At 50.9% G+C, this 21399-nt stretch overlaps 1 protein-coding gene across 2 annotated transcripts; it reads left to right on the top strand.

Moving 5' to 3' along the window:
• The first annotated feature begins 4340 nt into the window (after positions 1–4340).
• On the top strand, positions 4341–9429 carry LOC311531243 (uncharacterized protein). 2 transcript variants are annotated; one of them, XM_084648492.1, is made up of 5 exons: positions 4341–4525; positions 5248–5336; positions 6979–7075; positions 7767–7880; positions 8099–9429. In XM_084648492.1, the coding sequence occupies exons 2-5, from the start codon at positions 5313–5315 to the stop codon at positions 9178–9180; spliced, it is 1317 nt and encodes a 438-aa protein (XP_084504618.1). In that variant the 5' UTR covers positions 4341–4525; positions 5248–5312; the 3' UTR covers positions 9181–9429. The 2 variants fall into 2 exon arrangements, with proteins under 2 accessions (XP_084504618.1, XP_084504617.1); XM_084648491.1 differs by having other exon boundaries at positions 8096–9429.
• The last annotated feature ends 11970 nt before the right edge of the window (positions 9430–21399 follow it).

Below are 21399 nucleotides of genomic sequence, written 5' to 3'. Positions count from 1 at the left end.
ACGCATAACATGTGGGAATGGTTTCAAACTGCAGCGCCATCCTTTCCCAGAGCAAGCAATGGGTTGGGTTTCACATTTAAAAGGAAGGACTGTGGTTTTCGGGTGGATGTGCGGCACACACCTCCCCTCACCCCACCACGTGGCTATTCTCTGGGATGATCCCTTCACCCCTCCTCTCGCCGTGTGGCTATTCTCCAGGATGATCCCTTTTAGCCAAGCGCAAACAGCCCAGCATGAACGGGGTCCTTTTACTGTTCCCTTGCAAATATTCTCCTATTTCAACCAGGTGACCATGAATGATATCATTCTCCTGAGGCTGACACAGAAAGATAAAGAGCGAATGTTGCTTGAATGTGACCAAAACCCAGGACCATTCACTGCGATGCTTTGTGCTGCAATGATTCCAAAATACTTGCTACTGGCTTGCTGTGGTAAAGAGTCCTACCGTGGAGGACGAAATAAGGCAGCCCTCCCCAGAAACCTTCTGCAAAGGCTTTCAGAGTACCTCCAGGAGAGCTTCATGGAGATGTCCTTGGAGGATTCCCACTCCACCCCCAGACATGTGAACAGACTTTTCCAGTAGCTTTACTGGCCATGAATGCATCCCAATTCTTCAGGGCAAATCAAATATTAAACACTATTGCTTTTAAACCCTGTACTGTAGCTACAAAAGTGCACTCACCAGAGCTGCCTTCTCCGGCTTCCGGGTTGGGGATCCTGCCTTGGGAGGGTATTGGCTCCAGGGTGATGAAAAGGTCCTGGCTGCTGGGAAGAACGGATTCACCACTTGCCTGCTGTGTGTTTGCCTCCTCCTCCTCTTCCTCATCCACAAAATCCTCCTCCCTGTTGTGTGAGACTCCCCCCTTGCAGGTGTCCATGAACAGTGGTGGGGTAGTGGTAGGATCCCCCCCTAGAATGCCATGCAGCTGATCATAGAAGCAGCTTGTATGGGGTTCTGACGTGGAGCGCCCGTTTGCCTCCTTTGTCTTTTGGTAGGCTTGCCTGAGCTCCTTGACTTTCATGTGGCACTGCTGTGTCTCCCTGTTGTAGCCTCTCTCTAACATGCCCTGTGAAATTTTGGCAAATATATTGGCATTTCTTCTTTTTGATCAGAGTTCTGCCTGCACAGATGCTTCTCCCCATACAGCGATCAGATCCAGTGTCTTTCTTTTGGTCCATGCTGGAGCTCGTTTGCGATTCTGGGGGGACTGCATGGTCATCTGTGCTGCTGAGCTTGCCACGCTGACCAAACAGGAAATGAAATTCAAAAGTTCCCAGGGCTTTTCCTGTGTACCTGGCTAGTGCATCGGAGTTCAATGTGCTGTTCAGAGCGGTCACATTGGAGTACTCTGGGATAACTCCCGGAGGCCAATATCTTCGATTTGCGTCTGCACTAGCCCAAATTCAACCCAGCAAGGTCGATTTTAGCGCTACTCCCCTCGCTGGGGAGGAGTACAGATGTCGATTTTAAGAGCCCTTTAAGTCGACGGAACGGGGTTGGTTGTGTGGACGCATCCATTTTAAAATCGACCTAACACGGCTAAATTCGACCTAACCCTGTAGTGTATGTAAGCAGTGTCAGGATGAGCTCCACCCTGACATCTGGTGGTGAGGTGTGGCAAGTTGTGGAAAAGAACTTCAGGGGCTGATCTCATTTGCATAGGCACATCCACCACGCCAAAAATGTAACCCTTCTGCCCGTCAGAGTTGGCAGCAACAAGGGCCGGGTTCAATATCTAGGGGTTCCATTCCAATAACACAATGCTAGACCAAAGCCGCCATCCAACACAGACAGTGGGCCCCCTGCAGCTAACTTACCCCTATTCTGCACATCTGAGAGTGAGTCTGAGGAGGAAGACACAACCCTGGTGTATCCTGGGATGGAGACAAGATTTCAGTCTCGATCAGCTGAACCAAACGAGAGTTTTCCCTCTTCCGCCCTAAACCCAATGGCGGAACTATTTAGGCCCCTTTCTGATACCCCGGTGCTGCTGATGAGACCCCCCTGTGATGACACACACAGGTTATTGGACAATGGGGACAGACAGGTAGAGGATGTCCTGGGCACCTTGGACCCTCCAGCGTTAGCACTAGGAGTGCAGGGGCCTACGCCAGTAGCCGAGGGACCCTCCAGGGAAGCCTCTCCATCCGTCACTCAAGAGGATGTTCCCCTTACTTCGGCAACAGAGATTCTCAATAGACGAGACAGGGTGATAAGACCAGTGAAACGGTTAACTTATGATGCACCTGGGGTGACTAGTGAGGAGCCAATACATTTAGCACACAGGCTTGTGGAAGCTAAAGTGGGCTTCCTGAGGCCCTTTGGAGGAAACCAATGAGTTGGTATAAAGGGAGTGTGATTTGTCGGGACGACATAGTCCCGGCTGGGGGGAGGATGTAAGCAGTGTCAGGATGAGCTCCACCCTGACATCTGGTGGTGAGGTGTGGCAAGTTGTGGAAAAGAACTTCAGGGGCTGATCTCATTTGCATAGGCACATCCACCACGCCTAGAATGAGACCATAGCTGCCCAAATGGTCACTTTGGCTGCCGTGGGATCCCCAGTGTCTCTGTTATTGGGGCAGGAAGAATAAATTGTTATTACCCTGATTATGGGAACTGTGCTTGGAACTGTACGTGGCCTTTTGTTATGATGGAGGGATTCACCATCAACTAAGTAGCACTCGCTAGGCAAGGGCCATGGGTTCCAAAACTGTGTGAATGGAGAGAGGCTGGGGACAAGTATTAATACTTGGTGGCATGGGCCCCTTGGTGAGGGCCTTACATGCTGATTGCACTTCCTCCTCTCTCCACTGTGGAATATCAGAGCTAATTTTGATTTCATTAGAAGTCTAGTTATAGGCTGCTGAGCTCACTTTGGGCTGACAGTGCACCAGCACTGGGGCTCCCCTACTATAAGCTGAATTCACCTAAGAGCTGAAATCACTGAGTGTTGTGTTAAGTAGTGGGGGAGCCTGAAGATATATTGTGGAGCAGTTTGCGGGACGGCTGGTGAAGCAGTTTGACGCGGAGCAGTGTGTGGATGGCAGGAGCTGCTTGTGGGCCGTGGAGCTGAGTGAAGGAGTTCGTGGGGCGGCTGGCGGAGCGGAGCGCAGCTGAGCGAAGGAGTTCGTGGGGCGGCTGGCGGAGCGGAGCGCAGCTGAGCGAAGGAGTTCGCGGGGCGGCTGGCGGAGCGGAGCGCAGCTGAGCGAAGGAGTTCGTGGGGCGGCTGGTGGAGCGGAGTGCAGCTGAGCGAAGGAGTTTTGTGGGGCGGCTGGCGGAGCAGAGCGCCGCTATGGAGCTATGGGGCGGTCAGCTTCAGATCACGTAAGGTGCCTCTTACCCCCGTCCCATTTCCACCCAGGTTGGGAGGTAAAGCTCCGCCGATAAACTTTCGAACTCTGGGGCTGCCCTGACCAGGGACAGAGACTTTTGGGGCATTGGACTTTGGGTGATTTGGGGTTGCTGGACTCAAGAACCAAAGGGAAAAGGGCATGCCCCAATTTGCCTGGGGTGGGGTTGTTTTGCTCATGGGTTGTGTTATGAATCCTGTTGGTGGTGTTTCCCCAACATAATGCCACATTGTTTCTCTCTGTTATTAAAAGACTTTTTGCTACACTCAGACTATGTGCTTGCGAGAGGGGAAGTATTGCCTCTTGGAGGCGCCCAGCGGGGGTGGTATATATTTGTCCCAGGTCACTGGGTGGGGGCTCGAGCCGGTTTGCATTGTGTTATTGGAATGGAACCCCTAGATATTGAACCCGGCCCTTGTCGCTGCCAACTCTGATGGGCAGAAGGGTTACATGTAGACCAGGGCTCAGAGAATCAATATAATCCTTGGATGTAGAAGCAGGGAAATACTGAGTAGGCACAGACAGGAGGTATTGTCTCGATATAGGGCATTAGGGAGACCATTACTGGACACACTATACACTTCTTGTGTTCTCACTTCAACAAGGATGTTGACAACCTTAAAAGGGGAAAGAAAAGAACCACCAGTATTATTATAGGTCTGGAAAACTTGCCGCAGAGCGAGAGACTTACAGAGATCCATCGGTTCGTTTTATTCAAGTGAAGGTTAGGTGGTGACTTGATCCTGGTTTATAAGTACCTACATGGGGAGATTCATGGGGGTTCTTTATGCCAGCAGAAAAACGCCTCTTGCATTGAATTACTCTCCAGGAAGGGGGGGGGGGGAAGGGAATCGTGACTCATCTAGTGCCACTAACTGTGACCACCAGAGGGCCCTGGCTATTGTCGGATACTGACTAAGGACAGTTCTTCCAGTGGGTGTTTCCCTGTCTGAGGACACCAGGTTTGAGCTTCCTGGGTCAGAGGCTGCTGGTGCTGCCTCCATTGTGAGCCCGGATTCCTTTCCAGGCTGAGCCGCTGCTGCTCCCCCAGCGGGGTCTGTGTGGGGAGAGCCCTTCCCCAGCGCCCCTCTGTGCCCAGCCGCAGGGACTTTCTCCCGGAGCTGGAAGCAGCCCCGGGCTCTGCCGACACCAGCCCCTGAGCCGGAGCCTGCAGGTGAGGGGAGAGACCCGGGGGAAGGGCTGGGGCCGGGGGGGGAAAGTGACTCTGCACCAGCGGCCCCTCCTCGCCCCAGCTCCGCTCCCGGGGGGGCGGGGGTCTGCGAGTCCCGGAGCTGCTGCTCCCCCCCCGCCCCCGGCTCTGCCCCCCGAGCGCCTGCAGGAGCCGAGCCAGCGCCGGGAGAGCGACCGGGCCAGGGACCGAGTCTCCCAGCCCGAGGGGAGGGGAGGGGAGGGGGCAGGAGGGAGACAGGGGCAGCAGGAGCAATCAGTGAGGAGGGAGGTCCCGGCTCCCAGCCCTGCCCAGCCCAGCCGCGTTCCCTGCAGCACCCCGGGGCAGATTGACTTTCCTGGGACAGAGTGAGGCGCAGGGAGAGGAAAAGCCAGTTCCTGCCTCTGCCTGGTCCCCGCGCTGCTGGGGGGAAGCGCTGCCCTGGGGAGAGTGTCAGGAGGATCCCCCAAAGCGGCTCCTTCGATTCTGATCTTTTCCAGTGTTGGCTCAGGGACTCTGTTACTGGGGGCGTTAAAATGTCTCGGTGGGGTTAGTCCTGGTGGGAGAGGCCGGGTCGGCGCTGGAATAAGGTGGCTGAATCCTGTTCTCAGCACTGCAGAGTCCTGAGTGTCTGTCTGCAGGGAAAGAGCCTGTGCTGAACTGAAGAGCTGTGAAATGCACCAAAACCCCTTCTGAAATCTCTCCACTGGCCCTTCTCGCCCTGACAGGCTGCAGAACCACGTCCGCACTTTGCTCCAGATCATCCCCATCTGCTGGGGGACGGGGAAGGGACATGGCTACAGCAGATCCCGCTCAGGTAGGGGTTCTATCCAGGGGAAGTGGGTTGTGGCAGGAGAAGTAACCACCATATGGAAGGGGGAGGGTTAGTGCATTGAGTGAGGAACTTCCCCATTGGGCTGTGTTTAAGCTGAGGCAGTGTGGCCTAGTGGCTAGCATTCCTAACTGACTCTCAGGAGACCTGGCTTCTGTTCCCAGCAATGCTGCTGGTCTATGGCCTGTCCTTGGGCAAGTCACTGCCCCACTCTGAGCCTAAGTTTCCCCTTTTGTAACGTGGGGATAATGATGCTGAGCTCCTATGTAAAGTGTTGTGGGGGCGCGTAGCATAAATTTAGATGGAACAAAGGGGCCAAAGAGGTTTACGTAACCCAGTCCCTGTCTAACGTTAAACAAGGGTCAGGGCTTGGTGTACAGAGACCACAGCCTTTATTTGACCGCGGCACACTCACCACTAAACACCCTTTGAACCTTCTATTAAAGATACAGCATTTGACATGTAAAGCGCTAAATGAAGCTTTCGTTTTAATGACATCCCGTGTTCCCTTTTGCTTCAGCTGGAGAGGGTTTTAGAAGGAAAAAGCCACTTGTCTCGCAGTCTCTTACCTGATATCAGAGATGGTAATAACAGTCCTTTAGGGGGAAAAAAGGAGAAGTTAATTGAGGTGGGCTGGAGCTATTGTTAAAGTCTAATCCTATTTCACTGGGATTCCATTGGAGCCGGTACAGGTGGTGATGTCATATGGGTCCCTTTCTCTGGCCCGGGCCGGTCAGGACAGCTCTCAGGATCAGGACGAAGAGTATCCCGGATCCTGGGAAAGGGGCGGGAGGGTGGCCAGGGTGGTGAAGCTCACCCCACTAGCCTCTGTCTGTTCTTTCTGACTTGTCCTCACAAAGTCTCGTTCTTTAAGGAGACACAAAGGGAGTGGTGGGTGGAACAGCCCATCCCCACAGTATTTTGTCCACCAGTTAGGCCCAAGATCCAACACACCAATTCTGGTTCATTAGTTTCCAGCTCCATATCACCCATTTTTAACCAGCATTAGTTTCAGCAGCCATTGGATTACATCAATGTGGCATTTTCGGTTTAGACCAAACCAGTCTCAGTCTGGTTTCCTTGCACTGGTTCCAATCACCGTTTGTTATTACAGGTTTTTGTGAAGCCGTATGAACTCACGCTCACCTTTAGAGTGAATTTGCAGGCCCAGTTCTCCCCACAGAGGGTGAGGGAGGGGGCAGGGAATGGGACAGAGGTGCCCAGCTGTTCAGAGAAAGCCATAGGAAGTGGCCTCCGAACAGCCAGTTAGGTGGTGGCAGGAGCTTAGAGCCCACACGTGCATTGTCTGTCAGGCCAGCCAAGGCCCAGATGCAGCCCCCAAGTGGGGGAGGCTGGAGAGCTGGGCGCACAGGGGGCAAGAGGGAGGCGGAGTCTCTCCTGTGGAGCAAGGGGAGGTCCTGATCCAGTAACAGTGCAGGGGCAGGTCTGTGTGGGTTGTGGGAGGGGGTGATTAGGGACCGTCCTGAGAGGCTGGTGGGCAGGGGATGTAACCCAAGGCCTGTGGGAGCTGCAGCAGATGGTGAGGGAGGCTGGAAGAGGCCGTGGCTGAGCTAGTGCGCTTGCGTCTGGGCAGCAGGCACTGAGTGGTGGATGCTTGCTGTTCCAGGGGTCGGTGACCTTCGAGGAGATGGCTGTGTATTTCCCTGAGGGGCAGTGGGCTCTGCTGAATCCATGTCACCGAGTTCTTTACAGGGACCTCCTGGGTAAGGATTCCTGTCCCCTCAGGTATCAGGAGCTGGGTGTCCCTGAAGTGCCCAGGGCGGGTTCTGTTCTGGTCCCTTAATGTTCAGGAGGAACAGCCCCATAGTCCGCAGACCCCATGTGGGAGAGACTGTCCCGACACAGGACTGGAGATCCGGGACTTAATGATGGTGCTGTTCTCTCTGTAACCCGGGCTCCCAAGTGGGACAAACTCACTGTCTCCCCCACTTCCCAGGGCAGATTCCACTTCTGGGGCCTCTGCTCCATCAGGGATGCACATGTGTCTCCTGACTCTGCTCTGCCTGAGGCCCCACTGGCCAGATTTTTCCTGGTAGGTAGCTGCCTAAAGATGCAGACAGGCACTGAGTGAGATTTTCAAAATTTTCTCAGTGTCTAACTTCCATTTTGCTTCTACAGAATCCCACTAGGCCCCTGTCTGCAACTGTAGGTGCCTAAACCTCTTTAGAAATCTGGCCCAAGTTCCCTGTCTGTGCAGAACCCTGAGCTCACTTCAGGGGACACAGCATGTCTCTCCCAGATGCTGGGCTTTCCCAGTGGGCTCCGGGAGCATTTCCTTGTCTGTTCATATGAAATCTCCCTGCAGCAAAGAAAGGGGCTGGGCACCCTGCAGCAGCCTCCCCAACCTATAAACAGAGAGTGTATGTGAGCCTACTTGCTTTTTCCCCTGAGCAGGGTTTCCTGTTCCCAAGCCGAGTGAGATCTCCCGGCTGGACCGAGGGGAAGAGCCGTGGGGCCAGGATCTCCAGGGCTCTGAAGAAAGGGGAATCCTAAGAAACGGTCACACAGGTGAGGGACTGCTTTGGTCAGCTCCTAGCCCAGTTTTATGTCCTCATGGCAGATGTCACGCATGGGATTCCAACAACCCTGTCTGCTGCCTGGCTTATCCCCCTCCCCTCTCTCCTCTGGGGAAGGATTTGGGGGGATTTGGAACCTGATTTGTTTCACCTTTTTTTGCCTCAGCCTCTCTGAGGACTGACTGCTGTCTGGATTCCCTGTCCCAGCAGGAGACAGGACGGGCAGTGAGAGCGAGGAGAACTCTCAGCTGGAAGGTCCTGAGCTAGAGCAGCCACACAGGAGGATGTCGGGAAGAGCTGAAGGGAATGTTTCCCAGAGCGCTGAGCAGGGAGAAGGCTGGGAGAATCAGCACAGACTGGAGAGGCAGCTGGGAACCCAGCCAGGGAAAGGATTGGATGAATCCTGTCACAGGCCCGTGGACACCATCCACCAGAGAATCCCCAATGAAGAGAGACCCACCATCTGTGAGGAATGTGGCAGAAGCTTCAGTCGCAGCTCAAACCTGATTGTCCATCAGAGACTCCATGCCGGAGAGAAACCCTACAAATGTCTGTACTGTGGGAAAAGCTTCAGCCGGAGCTCCCACCTGATCACCCATCAGAGACTGCACACGGGGGAGAAGCCCTACAAGTGCCCCAACTGCGGGAAAAGTTTCAGCGACAGCTCCACCCTCATCACCCACCAGAGACTCCACACCGGAGAGAAACCCTACAAATGCCCTGACTGCGGGAAAGGCTTCAACCAGAGCTCCAACCTCACTTCCCATCAGAGAACCCACACAGGGGAGAGACCCTACAAGTGCCCCGAGTGCGGGAAAAGCTTCAGCGTCAGCTCCTACCTCATCAGGCACCAGAAAATTCACACAGGGGAGAGACCCTACAAATGTGAGGAGTGTGAGAAGAGCTTCAGTCAGAGCTCCAGTCTTATCAACCATCAGCGAGTGCACACCGGAGAGAAACCCTATAAGTGCATTGATTGTAACAAATGGTTCAGGAACAGCTCGGACCTGATTAGACACCAGAGAACCCACACGGGAGAGAGACCATATCGGTGCCCCGACTGTGGGAAAAGCTTCAATCGCAGCTCGAACCTCATGACGCACCAGAGGATCCACACAGGAGAGAAGCCCTACGAATGCCCTGAGTGCAGGAGGAGTTTCACTGTGAGCTCAGCCCTGATCAAACACCAGAGGACCCACCGGGAGGAGAAGACTTATGACTGCCCTGACTGTGGGAAAAGCTTCATTCGCTGCTCCAATTTTCTTACGCATCGGAGAATCCACACAGGGTAGAAACTGCCATCCCCTGATATCCCTGCCCCTCCATGCCAGCTCAGAAGGAGCTGACTGGAGCCAGGGTCGGCCTGGCTGGCAGACTCCAGGGAGCTGCTGCTCAGTGGGATCTGGGAATCTGGTTTTGGGGCACAGAGGACTGGGGCAGATGGTTATCTCTAGGAAGGGAGGGATTGTTTTGTTTTCGATTTCAAACACTTTTATAAACACATTGCAGCAGGGATGGAGGCAGCAGGAGACGCTAGAAATCTGGAGTAGAATTTTGCACATTATGAGGATTTTGTAGAATTTACCTTTCTTGTTTTGGAGAACCCGCTGGAACATCACTGGTGTCTGGAGCTGAGAGGTGAGAACCGCCTATTTATCGCCATAGACTGTTTGCTCTGAATCATAATGGTAACATATCGCATTCCAGTATTGATAATACTTTCTCCTGCTCGTTGTGCTTCATCCGTCTGGGTGGATGGCCTAATAATTTGACAGAGTTCTTCAAAGGGAGAAAGATGCACCTTCTGCAGGAGAGGTTGGTTTATCTTCCTACTGTTTTTCATTTGTTTGGAATTCATTGGATTTCACGTTGCTTAGCTGACGTACAGATGAGAAGCTTTTTATTAATCAGCTTTAGTACTCAGAACAGAATTTGAAGATGAACAAGGCAGAGTGCATGAAGTTACAACAAAAAATGTTAAGACGGGGTTAACCCCCACTTACCAACAAGTAATAAATAAAACCACAAAGGTTTACCAATCAATAGGAAACGTACTCTAGCATGGAGTGGGGGCTTTTACTACAACACTGAATCCTTAGTACAGGGCTGGATCAATTTACCAGTCAAAATTGTCATGCAGCCTCAGCTGGCGGCACCATGCCAGGCAGCTTTACCCTGCCTGTCCTTGTGATGCTGAGGATGCCTAGAAAGTAGTGGTTACACTAATAAACATGTCTGTGGGCTCTATCGATGTTCCATTTGTACCATGTGCCTGGGGAGGTTACACAAATCAACCTGGCTGTGGAAAAGCAGACTTATACTCAGAGATTCATTAAGTTTGAAAAACTGTGTGCTGAATTAATGGTATTTGAAGCATGCATTTGGATACAGACGCCCCTGAGAAAGTTTATCTATGCCCCGGTTTCACCCGATAAGTAACAAAGAATTAAACATATGTCTGCTCTGGCCCAGCGACAGATCGGTCATTCTAAGTGTTGGGAAGCGTGTCCCTGAGTTCATAGAAGCCTGTACATGATTTAAATGTATATTGTGTTCTGTGTGGCAATAGCCAGCTGTCACAGAGTCACAGGGTCTGGTCTGGTCCCAGCCTGTCATCAGCCCCGTGGGAGTGACCTCTTTAATGTGCCTAACCCAAGGACCCACACAGCTCCACAGAGGCAGGCCTGTGGCCTTCATGACTCCCAGACTGGGCCTTCGGCACCAGCAATCCCTGTCTGTGGCTCCCCACAGAGAATCCAGCCCAGCCAGAGTCCTGCAGGACACAGTGCTCTCAGTGAATATCTGCAGTGACACCAAGTGGCCCATTCAACAGAAGGTGACAATTCCTTAGTTACCTGGCGTATAGAATCTGAAAGTCCTTACGTTAGCACAGTGGGGCAAAGGTTAACACATGGTCTGTGCTAGCTACACCAGTGCAACCAGCCATCATCTGTTTTGGTCTCTGTTTCTCCTCTCTGTGTCATCCCACGTGAGAGCTCCAGACTCTTTGTAAAAGCCAGGAGTTATCCCAGTATCCTGACACCAGTTTAACCCATTGTTCTTGAGCTGGGGCCTTTGCTCTGCTTCCCTGCTGAGAGGTGGGGGGGAAACTCCTTCCTTTTGGTTTGATTCCTGGGTCTGAATGTCCTGGCATTTAAAAAAGGGTCGGTTTCAGTCCATCCTTTAATGTCCCAGTCACTGCACCCCAGTCAGCTACATGATACAACATCTCATGTCTGCTGCTCTGCCACAAAAGCCGCATTTTGAACCCTTTTTCACCCACTGGGTGGCTATGCAGAGTACAGAAGGAAACTGAGGCATGCCCAAGAACCATAACAGTATTGCAGAAAATTCCTGCTTGTCACACCAGCCTCACCCTGGCTGTCTAGGATTAACATTTAGTTAGTAAATGTGACTTGGGGATTTGTTATACTAGCTTAGCATAGAGCTACTTTGCCAGGAAGATGTTTGCGCATACCCCAAAGAGGAGCTGGTAGCCTGTAGGTGGACTGATGGGCACTCACTGCAGCTCAGTCACAGATGACGCTTTCTTAAATTTGGGTAGTTTTATAAATCATTGTTTTACCACTTGGTGAAAGTAGTAGAGGAGCTTCCAGTACACCACGACTGGGATTGCAGAGTATTTATGGTTACACCTTCTGGTGAATTGCCATATAAATAGCCCCATGGTAACCAGTATCAAAGTTACTTTAATGTGAGATATCTCTGTGAAAGGAAGAGGCTTTGCTCTGAATTGTCATTGTCCCAAGGCAAATTTAAACTGAATTGACACGTCAGTGACCAAGCAATTGTTTAAAAGTTGCCTTTTAAGAATGGCTCTTTGTTGAGCTGCCACTCACAGTCCTATAACTTTGGGTTACAAATTTTGACTGGTAAATTGATCCAGCCCTGTACTAAGGATTCAGTGTTGTAGTAAAAGCCCCCACTCCATGCTAGAGTACGTTTCCTATTGATTGGTAAATCTTTGTGGTTTTATTTATTACTTGTTGGTAAGTGGGGGTTAACCCCCATCTTAACATTTTTTGTTGTAACTGCATGCACTCTGCCGTGTTCATCTTCAAATTCTGTTCTGAGTACTAAAGCTGATTAATAAAAAGCTTCTCATCTGTACGTCAGCTAAGCAACGTGAAATCCAATGAATTCCAAACAAATGAAAAACAGTAGGAAGATAAACCAACCTCTCCTGCAGAAGGTGCATCTTTCTCCCTTTGAAGAACTCTGTCAAATTATTAGGCCATCCATCCAGACGGATGAAGCACAACGAGCAGGAGAAAGTATTAATACTGGAATGCGATATGTTACCATTATGATTCAGAGCGAACAGTCTATGGCGATAAATAGGCGGTTCTCACCTCTCAGCTCCAGACACCAGTGATGTTCCAGCAGGTTCTCCAAAACAAGAAAGGTAAATTCTACAAAATCCTCATAATGTGCAAAATTCTACTCCAGATTTCTAGTGTCTCCTGCTGCCTCCATCCCTGCAGCAATGTCCAGTAGTGATACAATATACTCAACAAGAAATTCCCTCTGCCCCAGGGGATAATACTCTCAAGTGCGACTGGAGACAAGGATACTGCCTGCAGGAGCATCTTCCAGCAGCCACGGGGTTAACTCAGTAATGCTGAGGGCTCTAGTTATTGCTAAGGAGGGAAAGCTTCTTTCTCTCATCAGTCATTGGGGTCTTGTACATTTCGAAGCCAGGCCCATTAACTACACTAGTTCCATTGTAGTTAGCTTGTTATTTCACTTTTTGAGTATAGGCAATAATCACAAAAACATATTTTAAAAAATCACTTCAGAGTCAAGACACTGTAAATACTTTGAAGCTAATTCTCTGGAATCTAAAATACCCATGTGACTGAAGATGCAACAAAAGCGATACTACCAAGAGATTCCATTTTAAAGTTAATCTGCTGCTTGTATGAACTCATGGTAATGGTGGGCGAAAAGAAGATCACAGTAATTACAGTCACTGAGGTATGAGAGAATCCAATTTGTCTACCTTGAATTGGAATATGATGGAATCACTGAGGTTAGGCCTGGTCTACATCGGAAAGTTTTCACATGTATGTTTTTCTGCTCTATCTGTACCAGTATAGCTACGGTGAAAGGATGCATCTATACTGTTTTGTTTACTGTAGCTTGAGCTAGTTCCTTTATGAATCATTGTGGTCGGAGGAAGGGGATGAGATCAAGCTGTTACTCTTACATTCAGTTTTCCCACAGTGGCTTCAGTTGCTGGAGAACCTCTTCTGTTCATGTCCCACCCATCAGTGCTAGGGGGCCAAGACAGTGCTGCAGAGCTGGGGTGAACAGCAGTGACCACAGAACTTCAGGCTGCAGAAGGCTACTTCCCTAGACATCTGGGCGGAGCTCGCCACCAAGCTGCAGTGGTGGAGAACCAACCTGAGAGTCCCCCTCAGCGTGGAGCAGTATGTGGCCATCAGCATCTGGAAGCTCCCAACTCCCGACAACTGCTGTTCAGTAGCTAGACAGTTTGGTGCTGGGAGATAAATTGCCGGGACTGTTGTCATGTAGGTGTACACTGCTATCAGGAGGGAGCTGCAGGGCTAGAACATAACACTTGCCAATGCACAGAAGGCTACTGATGGCCTTGCATAGCTGGGGTTCCCAAATTGTACAGGAGCCCTTGATCAAACCCATCTGACGATCCCACCCCCCTTACACCAGATTAGAGTTTATTGACAAGAATGGGTATTTTTCCATGGTGCTGCGAGGCCTGATTGATTGCCATGGGATGGGGTGGACAGGTCCATGATGCCAGGGTCTTCAGAAATGCACCTCTGTTTTCTGCAAAGAAAAAGAGAACTTCTGCTCCCATGGCCATTATGGGTATTGGTAGTATTGTTCATACATTCCAAGGCCAGAAGGGACCACTGTGATCATGTATAACACAGGCCAGAGACCTGCCCCCAAATACTTCCTACAGCAGAGCTATTAGAAAAACATCCAATCTCAATTTTAAAATTGTCAGGGATGGAGAATACACCATAACCCTTGGAAAATTGTTCCTTTGGTTAATTACTCTCAGTGTTAAAAAATGTACAGTGTTTTGATTCCTCCTGTCGTTCTGGGAGACCCAGCTTATCCTCTGCTTCCCTGGCTTATGAATCATTTTCCTGGAGACAAGGGCGGGAGAAAGGATCTGTTTGACTGTACCTGGAATAGCTGAAGAACAATTGTGGGGAGGGTGGTTGGAAGACTTAAGGAAAGGAGGAGATGCCTCCTGACGTGGCTGAAGGCTGCTGAAAAGTATCTGCCTTATGTGATAGGCACTTGCTCGGTTTACACAACATCTGAGAGAGCCAGGGGGAGATCCTCACCAATGGCTGGGAGGTGAAGATGATGGCACTTTCTGTACCTTATTAACAGCCAGCCACAAGTGGTCAGGGACACGGGGTCAGGGATGGGTTGTGGTAGGAAATGAATGTCCTGTAGCCAAGGAAATGAATGCAGGGTGTTTGTGTAAAGATCTGATTAAGAATTGGTGTTACTGGGGGGAGCTGCACTTCAGTGAAAGTATTCAGTTGATTTGTACATAACATTTATGGATTTAATGTAACCGTGAAAAGTGACAACCAATGGATGTGTGGCAGAACATGCCCAAAGTGTTGAGCGTACACTCATTGCTGTGCTGATGGGCTCACAACAAATGTGTAAGTGGGACGTGTTCTCCTTGTTTGGGGGTGGAATGGTGTGGGCAGGGCCTGTCATTTGGGGAAACAAAAAGAGGCTCCCAGAATCCTGTGTTCTCCACAAGTTGCAGGACATGGCTGGGTAGGGTGCTGGCAGTGACCATAGCACCACAATGTTCTCCAGCAGAGCTGTTTGCCTCTATCTGAAGGGTATAGTCCAGCATCCTTTCCTGCCTATTCTCTCCTTTGTCCAGGATCTCCCTTGGGAGCCTCTCTTTCTGCTGCAGAGACCTCCCTCTGCTCTTCTGTCTTCTTGGTAGGATACAGTCACAAAGTCTGTGAACATGTCCTCCCTTGCTTTCTTTTTTTTCCTTCAGAAGTGTGCCTGGGTTCTGAGGGGAATCACCACCAGTGCCCTCACTTCCTGTTCCTGTGCCTCAGGGCTCAGTGTACTGAAGAGAGATTGGCTGTATGGTGCAATCACCTCCTGTTTTGTGTCCTAGGCTTGGGTGCCTTCCATGCTCAGCTCCATACTGTTCTGAACCCCATGATAGCGTTTGATGGTGGCGTCCATTTAAAAAATCTGGCCCTGCTGTTCATATAGGGCAGGCCCTGGGAGCATGGGTGCAGGTCCCGTTTTCATCCCTTGTGTTCCCACAGCTCTGCTGAAGCTCCTTTGCCTTGGCACAGTGCTGGGCCATGTCTTGGGACTGACCTGTCTCCTGCAAGGGCTCTGCCAGTTGAGATGAGTAAATAAGGGATTTTTCAGTTTGAAAATTTGACAGAAAGTTTGGTTTTTGGTTGAATGGAATGTTTTTGAAATTTCTGGCAAATTGAAACATCAAAGTGTTTTTGAGCCGCGTCAAAATGAAACATTCTGTTTCGACATGACCTGAAAGTTTTCATTTTGGTTTTGACAAAACCTCAGGGAAGACCTGATTAACAAAATGGCTGAGGGGACACAGTGAAGGCAGCCTCCCTTATAACCCTTCAGCAAGTGGTTAGGGACCTCCCCAGATATGTGGTTTCAATTCCCCCCTCTGCCTGATATGGAGCAGAGATCTGAATTTGGGGGTCTCATACTGCAGGAGCGTGCTTTACCCACTGGCTAAGAGAGAGTCTGATGTGAGGCTTTCTCAGTCTCTCCTGCTGAAGCTATTCCCTTTTTATCAATAAGTAAATAGCCATTGGAGCAGGGACTTAAACTGGCATTGGCCGCACCCTTAGGTGAGTGTCCTAACCACTACCCTATAGAATCATTCTGGGCACTTCCCTGTGCCCAAAAGCTAAACAAAAATTGTCAGGCCAGGTTGAAACAAAAAGTTTCAACATTTCTAAAATTTTGATGTTTTGGTTCAGCCAAAACTATTTGAGACTGAGTTGGGGTCAACCAAAACTGCATTATTGGGGTGAGTAAATTGTTTGCATTCCCCCACTAAAATTGCCCAACTGTATCTGCCAGGCATCCATAGATCCTGGCATTCCAGAGACACTCGTTCAGATTCATAGATTCATAGAAGGTTAGGGTTGGAAGGGACCTCAGGAGGTCATCTAGTCCAACCCCCTGCTTGAAGCAGGACCAATCCCCAATTTTTGCCCCAGATCCCTAAATGGCCCCCTCAAGGATTGAACTCACAACCCTGGGTTTAGCAGGCCAATGCTCAAACCACTGAGCTATCACCCCCCCCCCCCCAAATGGGACTGAACATGTCTTCTCCTCAGAGGGCAAGGTCGTGCAGGGCCTGAGACAGGACCATGTGGAAGCATGGGGCATAGCTGCTATCATGGAAAGTTGACTCGGGTGTGTGAACATGGCAATCACAAAGGGGCACACCTGCCTATGTGCTGGCATTTACATAGGAAAGTGACATCCAGCCAAGATGACCCTGGAGCAGTAGAGGGCACATAAATTAAGAGATTGGCTGTTCCAGTGCGATACAATGCAGTATGGAAGAGCAGCTGGAGGACCTCTGGAAGACAAACTGTTAATCAAAAATATGGATGTGTCCATGCAAACCTTAATACTGATATAAATCATTCCAGAATAGAATTATGGCACTTCTAAAGAGTGTTAATTAAATTGGAGAAGTCATTCAATATATAGATTAGATAGGGGTGTATGGGGATAGATAGGTTAGATGGGGGGGGGGTATGGGGAGAGAGAGAGAGATTAGATTTGGTGGAAAAATGTGTTTATACAAAAACTAGTTTTATGTAAAATTTTGCCACATAGATCAGGGCTTATTGAGGGGATTCCCCATTTGTCTCCATCCTGTCTGTATCACTCAGTCAAAAGAGGATTCTTCATTACTGCCAGGGCCACATGTTTTCTGCAATTTCTTGGCTGCAGATTAAGCAGCAGAATCCACCCACCGTTAAAGTAATTCTGCTCCAGAATCTAAACTGTCCTTTAAAATAAATTCTGTGGCAAGCTCTTACAACTGCAAAGAACATCTTAAAAATGTGGATTGAGTGTAACTGATGCAGGTGTGTCGGCCTAAATTCACAGACCACTGACACAATAGCACTGAGCACTGGGGACTGTCCCCATCCATGCCAATAATCCCTGATGATGACATTTACATTGTTAACAGCTCATCAGTAACAGCTCATCTCCATTGCTGCTGGATGCAGGGTTAGAGATTTGGCATGGGGGGGTAAAAGAGGATAGGGAGCGAACGGGTTTCTGCCCAGATTGTTGGGTAGTGTATTGGGGCAGCTGCCCCACACTGGTATGTAAGGGGTTAAAGCAACCCTGGGGAGGCTCTGTGGGCGGTAGACAATAAGGAAATGGCTTGTAGTGCCAGCCAATTAGGAGAAGGTTTATTGGAGGAGCCAATCAGGGCCAGGTTGGCCTATATAAGAAGGGGCTGCTGAGTAGAGTAGAGGCAGTCACTCCCTGGAGTTTGAGGGAGGAAGACTAGTTGCTTAGAGAGCTGGAGTGCTATGGACAGAACAGTGCTTGGTAGGGTTACAGAGTAGGAGGACGCTCCAGGCTGATGGTTGCTAGACTGAGGCCCTGATACAAGGGCAGCGGAGAGGTGCTGGGGCTAGGGGGAAGTGGCCCAGGGAAGGAGATGGTGGAGTTGGAGGAGGGACAGTATGTGGCTGTTGGCTATAGGGTCCCTGGGATGGGGCCTCGAGTAGTAGGTTGGCCTGCCCCTCTCTCTCCCCCCCCCCCCCCCACTGGCTACGGAGGGAAGTGGCCAATGCATTAACTGTAGTCTGCCACTGAGATGAGTGGCTAGAACAGGGACTGCAGATCGCCAGTGAGGCATGTGGTAGGACTGAGGACTATCTGTCCCCTGGAAGCGGGGAAAGACTTGAGTGGGGAATAGCTGGAGGGCTGTGTCCAGAACAGAACAAAGTGGTCTGGGGAGTGATGTGGGTCCTGAATGCAGAGACAGGAGTGACAATGGGTGAGACACCACCTGAGGAGGGTGCACTGGCAACCCTGAGCTAATTCCTAGGACAGCCAGCAGAAGGCACCGTGGTGATGAGTCAAACCCCACTACAGGTAGAGAACCATATCCTTACACCCCCAAGAGAGTCCTGCCCCCTCTGAACTTGCCCACAAGGGAGATGGAAACAGGAGATGCATTTACAACCCTGTCTCTTTGGTCCCCAAACTGCTTCCTAACCTTTCCCTTGGGGAGATAGTTCCCTGCCCAGAGATCTTGCTGCCAGATCCCCTTCTGGATCTAGCAAGGCTCAGTTCCCTCACCACTGTCTGTTCCGCAGCTGGAGACACAACATGGGCTGGAACGTAAGCAAAACAAAAAGGCTACCCAGCTGTATGTCTCCTTCCCATCAGATGGGAGCAGCACCATCTCCCAGCCCTCCCACTGCCCAGCACCACCTGGGTGGAGAGCAGTGGCCTGGACTTGAATACACCGGCCTGGTGCTTCTGACTCTATACCAACACCCTACTGAAGGGCTCCATTTGATCTCCAAACTGCTCCCTGGGACTGTCCGGAGCTCGCTCTGCTGGCAGCAACATTCACTGGAGCAATGAACCTGTCTGCTCACAGGCAGAACTTTCACAGGAGCTAGCCCCAGGCTAGGGCACCCCTGCAGGAAGTGAGGATGCTGTGTGCACTGAGCGTCTGCTTCCTGGGAGGCTGTTTGGAACATTGCCATCAGCCAGGTTTCACTCCCTGGCAGAGGAAGCTCTTGCAAAGGAGGAAAGAATGGCCTAGTGGCTGTGGGGTTGGACTGGATTCACTGAGGGCAAGTCATGCCTGACCAACCTGATTGCTTTTTATGATGAGATAATTGGCTCTGTGGATATGGGGAAAGCAGTGGATGTGATATACCCTGACTTTAGCAAAGCTTTTGATACAGTCTCCCACAGTATTCTTGCCAGCAAGTTAAAGAAGTATTGACTGGATGAATGGACTATAAGGTGGATAGAAAGCTGGCTAGATCGTTGGGCTCAAGGGGTAGTAATCAACAGCTTGGTGTCTAGTTGGCAGTCGGTATCAAGCAGAGTGCCCCAGGAGTCGGTCCTGGGGCTCGTTTTGTTCAACATCTTTATTAATCTGGATTGCTCCGTCTGCAAGTTTGCAGACAACACTAAGCTGGGGGGAGAGGTAGATACGCTGGAAGGTAGGGATAGGGTCCAGAGTGACCTAAACAAATTAGAGGATTGGGCCAAAAGAAATCGGATGAGGTTTAACAAGGACAAGTGCAGAGTCCTGCACTTAGGATGGAAGAATCCCATGCACCGCTACAGGTTGGGGACTGAGTGGCTAAGCGGCAGTTGTGCAGAAAAGAACCTGGGGATTACAGTGGATGAGAAGCTGGATATGAGTCAACAGTGTGGCCTTGTTGCCAAGAAGGCTAACTGTATATTGGGCTGGATTAGTAGGAACATTGCCAGCAGATCGAGGGAAGTGATTATTCCACAGTGGTTTTGAAGGCCCGGCTTGACAAAGCCCTGGCTGGGATGATTTAGTTGGGGTTGGTCCTGCTTTGAGATGACCTCCTGAGGTCTCTTCCAGCCCTAATCTTCTATGATTCTATGAGCCCCCCGCCAGTCATTGAATGTCTCACCAGCATTCCTTTTGCTTTGTAACTAAATTCACTGATGTGAACAGGCCATCGCTCCGGTGGCATCAGCAGAGCTGGGCGGACTTACATCAGATGGATATCTGGTCATTTGGTTTGTAATCACCACCGCAGGGATGTAAAACAAAGCCATTGTGTCCATTACACCCCAGCTCTAGGGCCAGTTCCCTCTGGCAGCTCCTGGGGCTGTCTCCGCCTCTTTACCAGCCCTCACAGCCCTGCCCATCATTTCTCTGCCACCCACCATGACCGCCTTGGTAGGTCCATGTCCAGCTGTGAGAGCACCCCTTCCCCCTGCTAGTTCCCTGCCTGGCACCCCCATTCTCCTTACGGGCAGCCTGGACACCCAGCAGTGTCTTCCCCCCCCCCCCTCGACACAGAAGGTGGGGATGAGGAGACTCTAGGAGACACAGGGGGTAACTTTAGGGCTGTGGATTGTTCCCTCGGGGACCACAATATAAATAGCTGCAGGGCTGGTGGGTCCAGGTCATGGTCCCGCAGCAGGAGCAGGTTCCTTTAGGGCTTGGTGAGCCTCTGTCTGGCTCATTTGCCCAGGAGGTTTCTGTTTGTTGAGGCAGGAGGGAAGGAATCAGACCAGGTCCCCCCATGTGCTGTTTCTGTCCCCCGGGGAACCCCAGGGAGGGGACTGCATTCCCAGTGGTCACTAGAGGGCCCTGGCTAGTGCGGGGTGGCAGCGGCTGCTGTTCCTGCTCCTCTCTGCCTCTAACTCTTTGTCCACGCAGGAGATCTGAAATTTTAACTTCCTGGGTTGTGATCTCGGGCTGCTGCCGCCTCCATTGTGAGCCGGGAGCCCAGGCTGAGCTGCTGCCACTCCGCAGCGGGGTGTGTGCAGGGAGAGCCCTTCCATAGCACCCCTCTGTGCCCAGCTGGGGAGACTTTCTCTGGGGGCTGCCTCATGCTCTGCTGACACCAGCCGCTGAGCCAAGTGGCTCTGCACCAATGGCCCCTCCTCGTCCCAGCTCTTCTCCCGGAGGGGCAGGGGTCTGCGAGTCCCAGAGCTGCTGCCCTCCCTGACTTCCATCCCCGCCCAACGCCCCGCTACCCTGGCCCGATGGAGTCTTCCAGCCTGAGGGGAGAGGGGACAGGAGAGAGACGGGTGTGTGTGTGTCAGGGTTCCCTCCCCACTCTGAACTCTGGGGTACAGATGTGGGGACCCACATGAAAGACCCCCTAAGCTTATTTCTACCAGCTTAGGTCAAAAACTTCCCCAAGACGCAAGTTCTTCCTTGTCCTTGGATGGTATCACTGCCACCACCAAGTGAGTTAGACAAAGATTTAGGAAAAGGACCACTTGGAGTTCCTGTTTCCCCAAAATATCCCCCCAAGCCCCTTCACCCCCTTTCCTGGGGAGGCTTGAGAATAATACACCAACCAAATAGGTAAACAAGATGAGCAGAGACCAGACCCTTGGGTTTTTAGAACACTAAAAACCAATTTGGTTCTTAAAATAATTACTTTTTTTCTTTATTATAACATTCCTTTTTGGTGATTGACCAGTGGCTTTCCCTCTCAGACGTGTTTCTCAGCAAAAAACTGACAGGATGGAATTCTTGATCTGGTCCTTCCTGCATTAAAACTGCTCCCACACCATGCTCAGATGTATCTGTGGTTACTAGGAAAGGTTTGTCAAAGTCTGGGGCCCTTAGCACATGGTCAGACATGAGTGTTGCTTTAAGCTGGTTAAAGGCCTTTTGACACTCTTCGATCCACTGAACTGCATTTGGCTGTTTCTCTTTGGTTAGG

This window comes from Lepidochelys olivacea, assembly GCF_965140295.1.
Source record: "Lepidochelys olivacea isolate rLepOli2 genome assembly, chromosome: 14".
Taxonomy (NCBI): Eukaryota; Metazoa; Chordata; order Testudines; family Cheloniidae; genus Lepidochelys; species Lepidochelys olivacea.
Note: the sequence above shows the minus strand (reverse complement) of the source record. Positions and strands in the feature narration are given on the sequence as shown.

Excerpts from the sequence above, each read along its gene's own strand:
- LOC311531243 (XM_084648491.1), top strand. The coding sequence starts at position 5,313 with ATGGCTACAGCAGATCCCGCTCAG. Across the intron at positions 5,337-6,978 it reads CTACAGCAGATCCCGCTCAG|GGGTCGGTGACCTTCGAGGA; the intron begins GTAGGGGTTCTA and ends TTGCTGTTCCAG. Across the intron at positions 7,076-7,766 it reads TCTTTACAGGGACCTCCTGG|GGTTTCCTGTTCCCAAGCCG; the intron begins GTAAGGATTCCT and ends TCCCCTGAGCAG.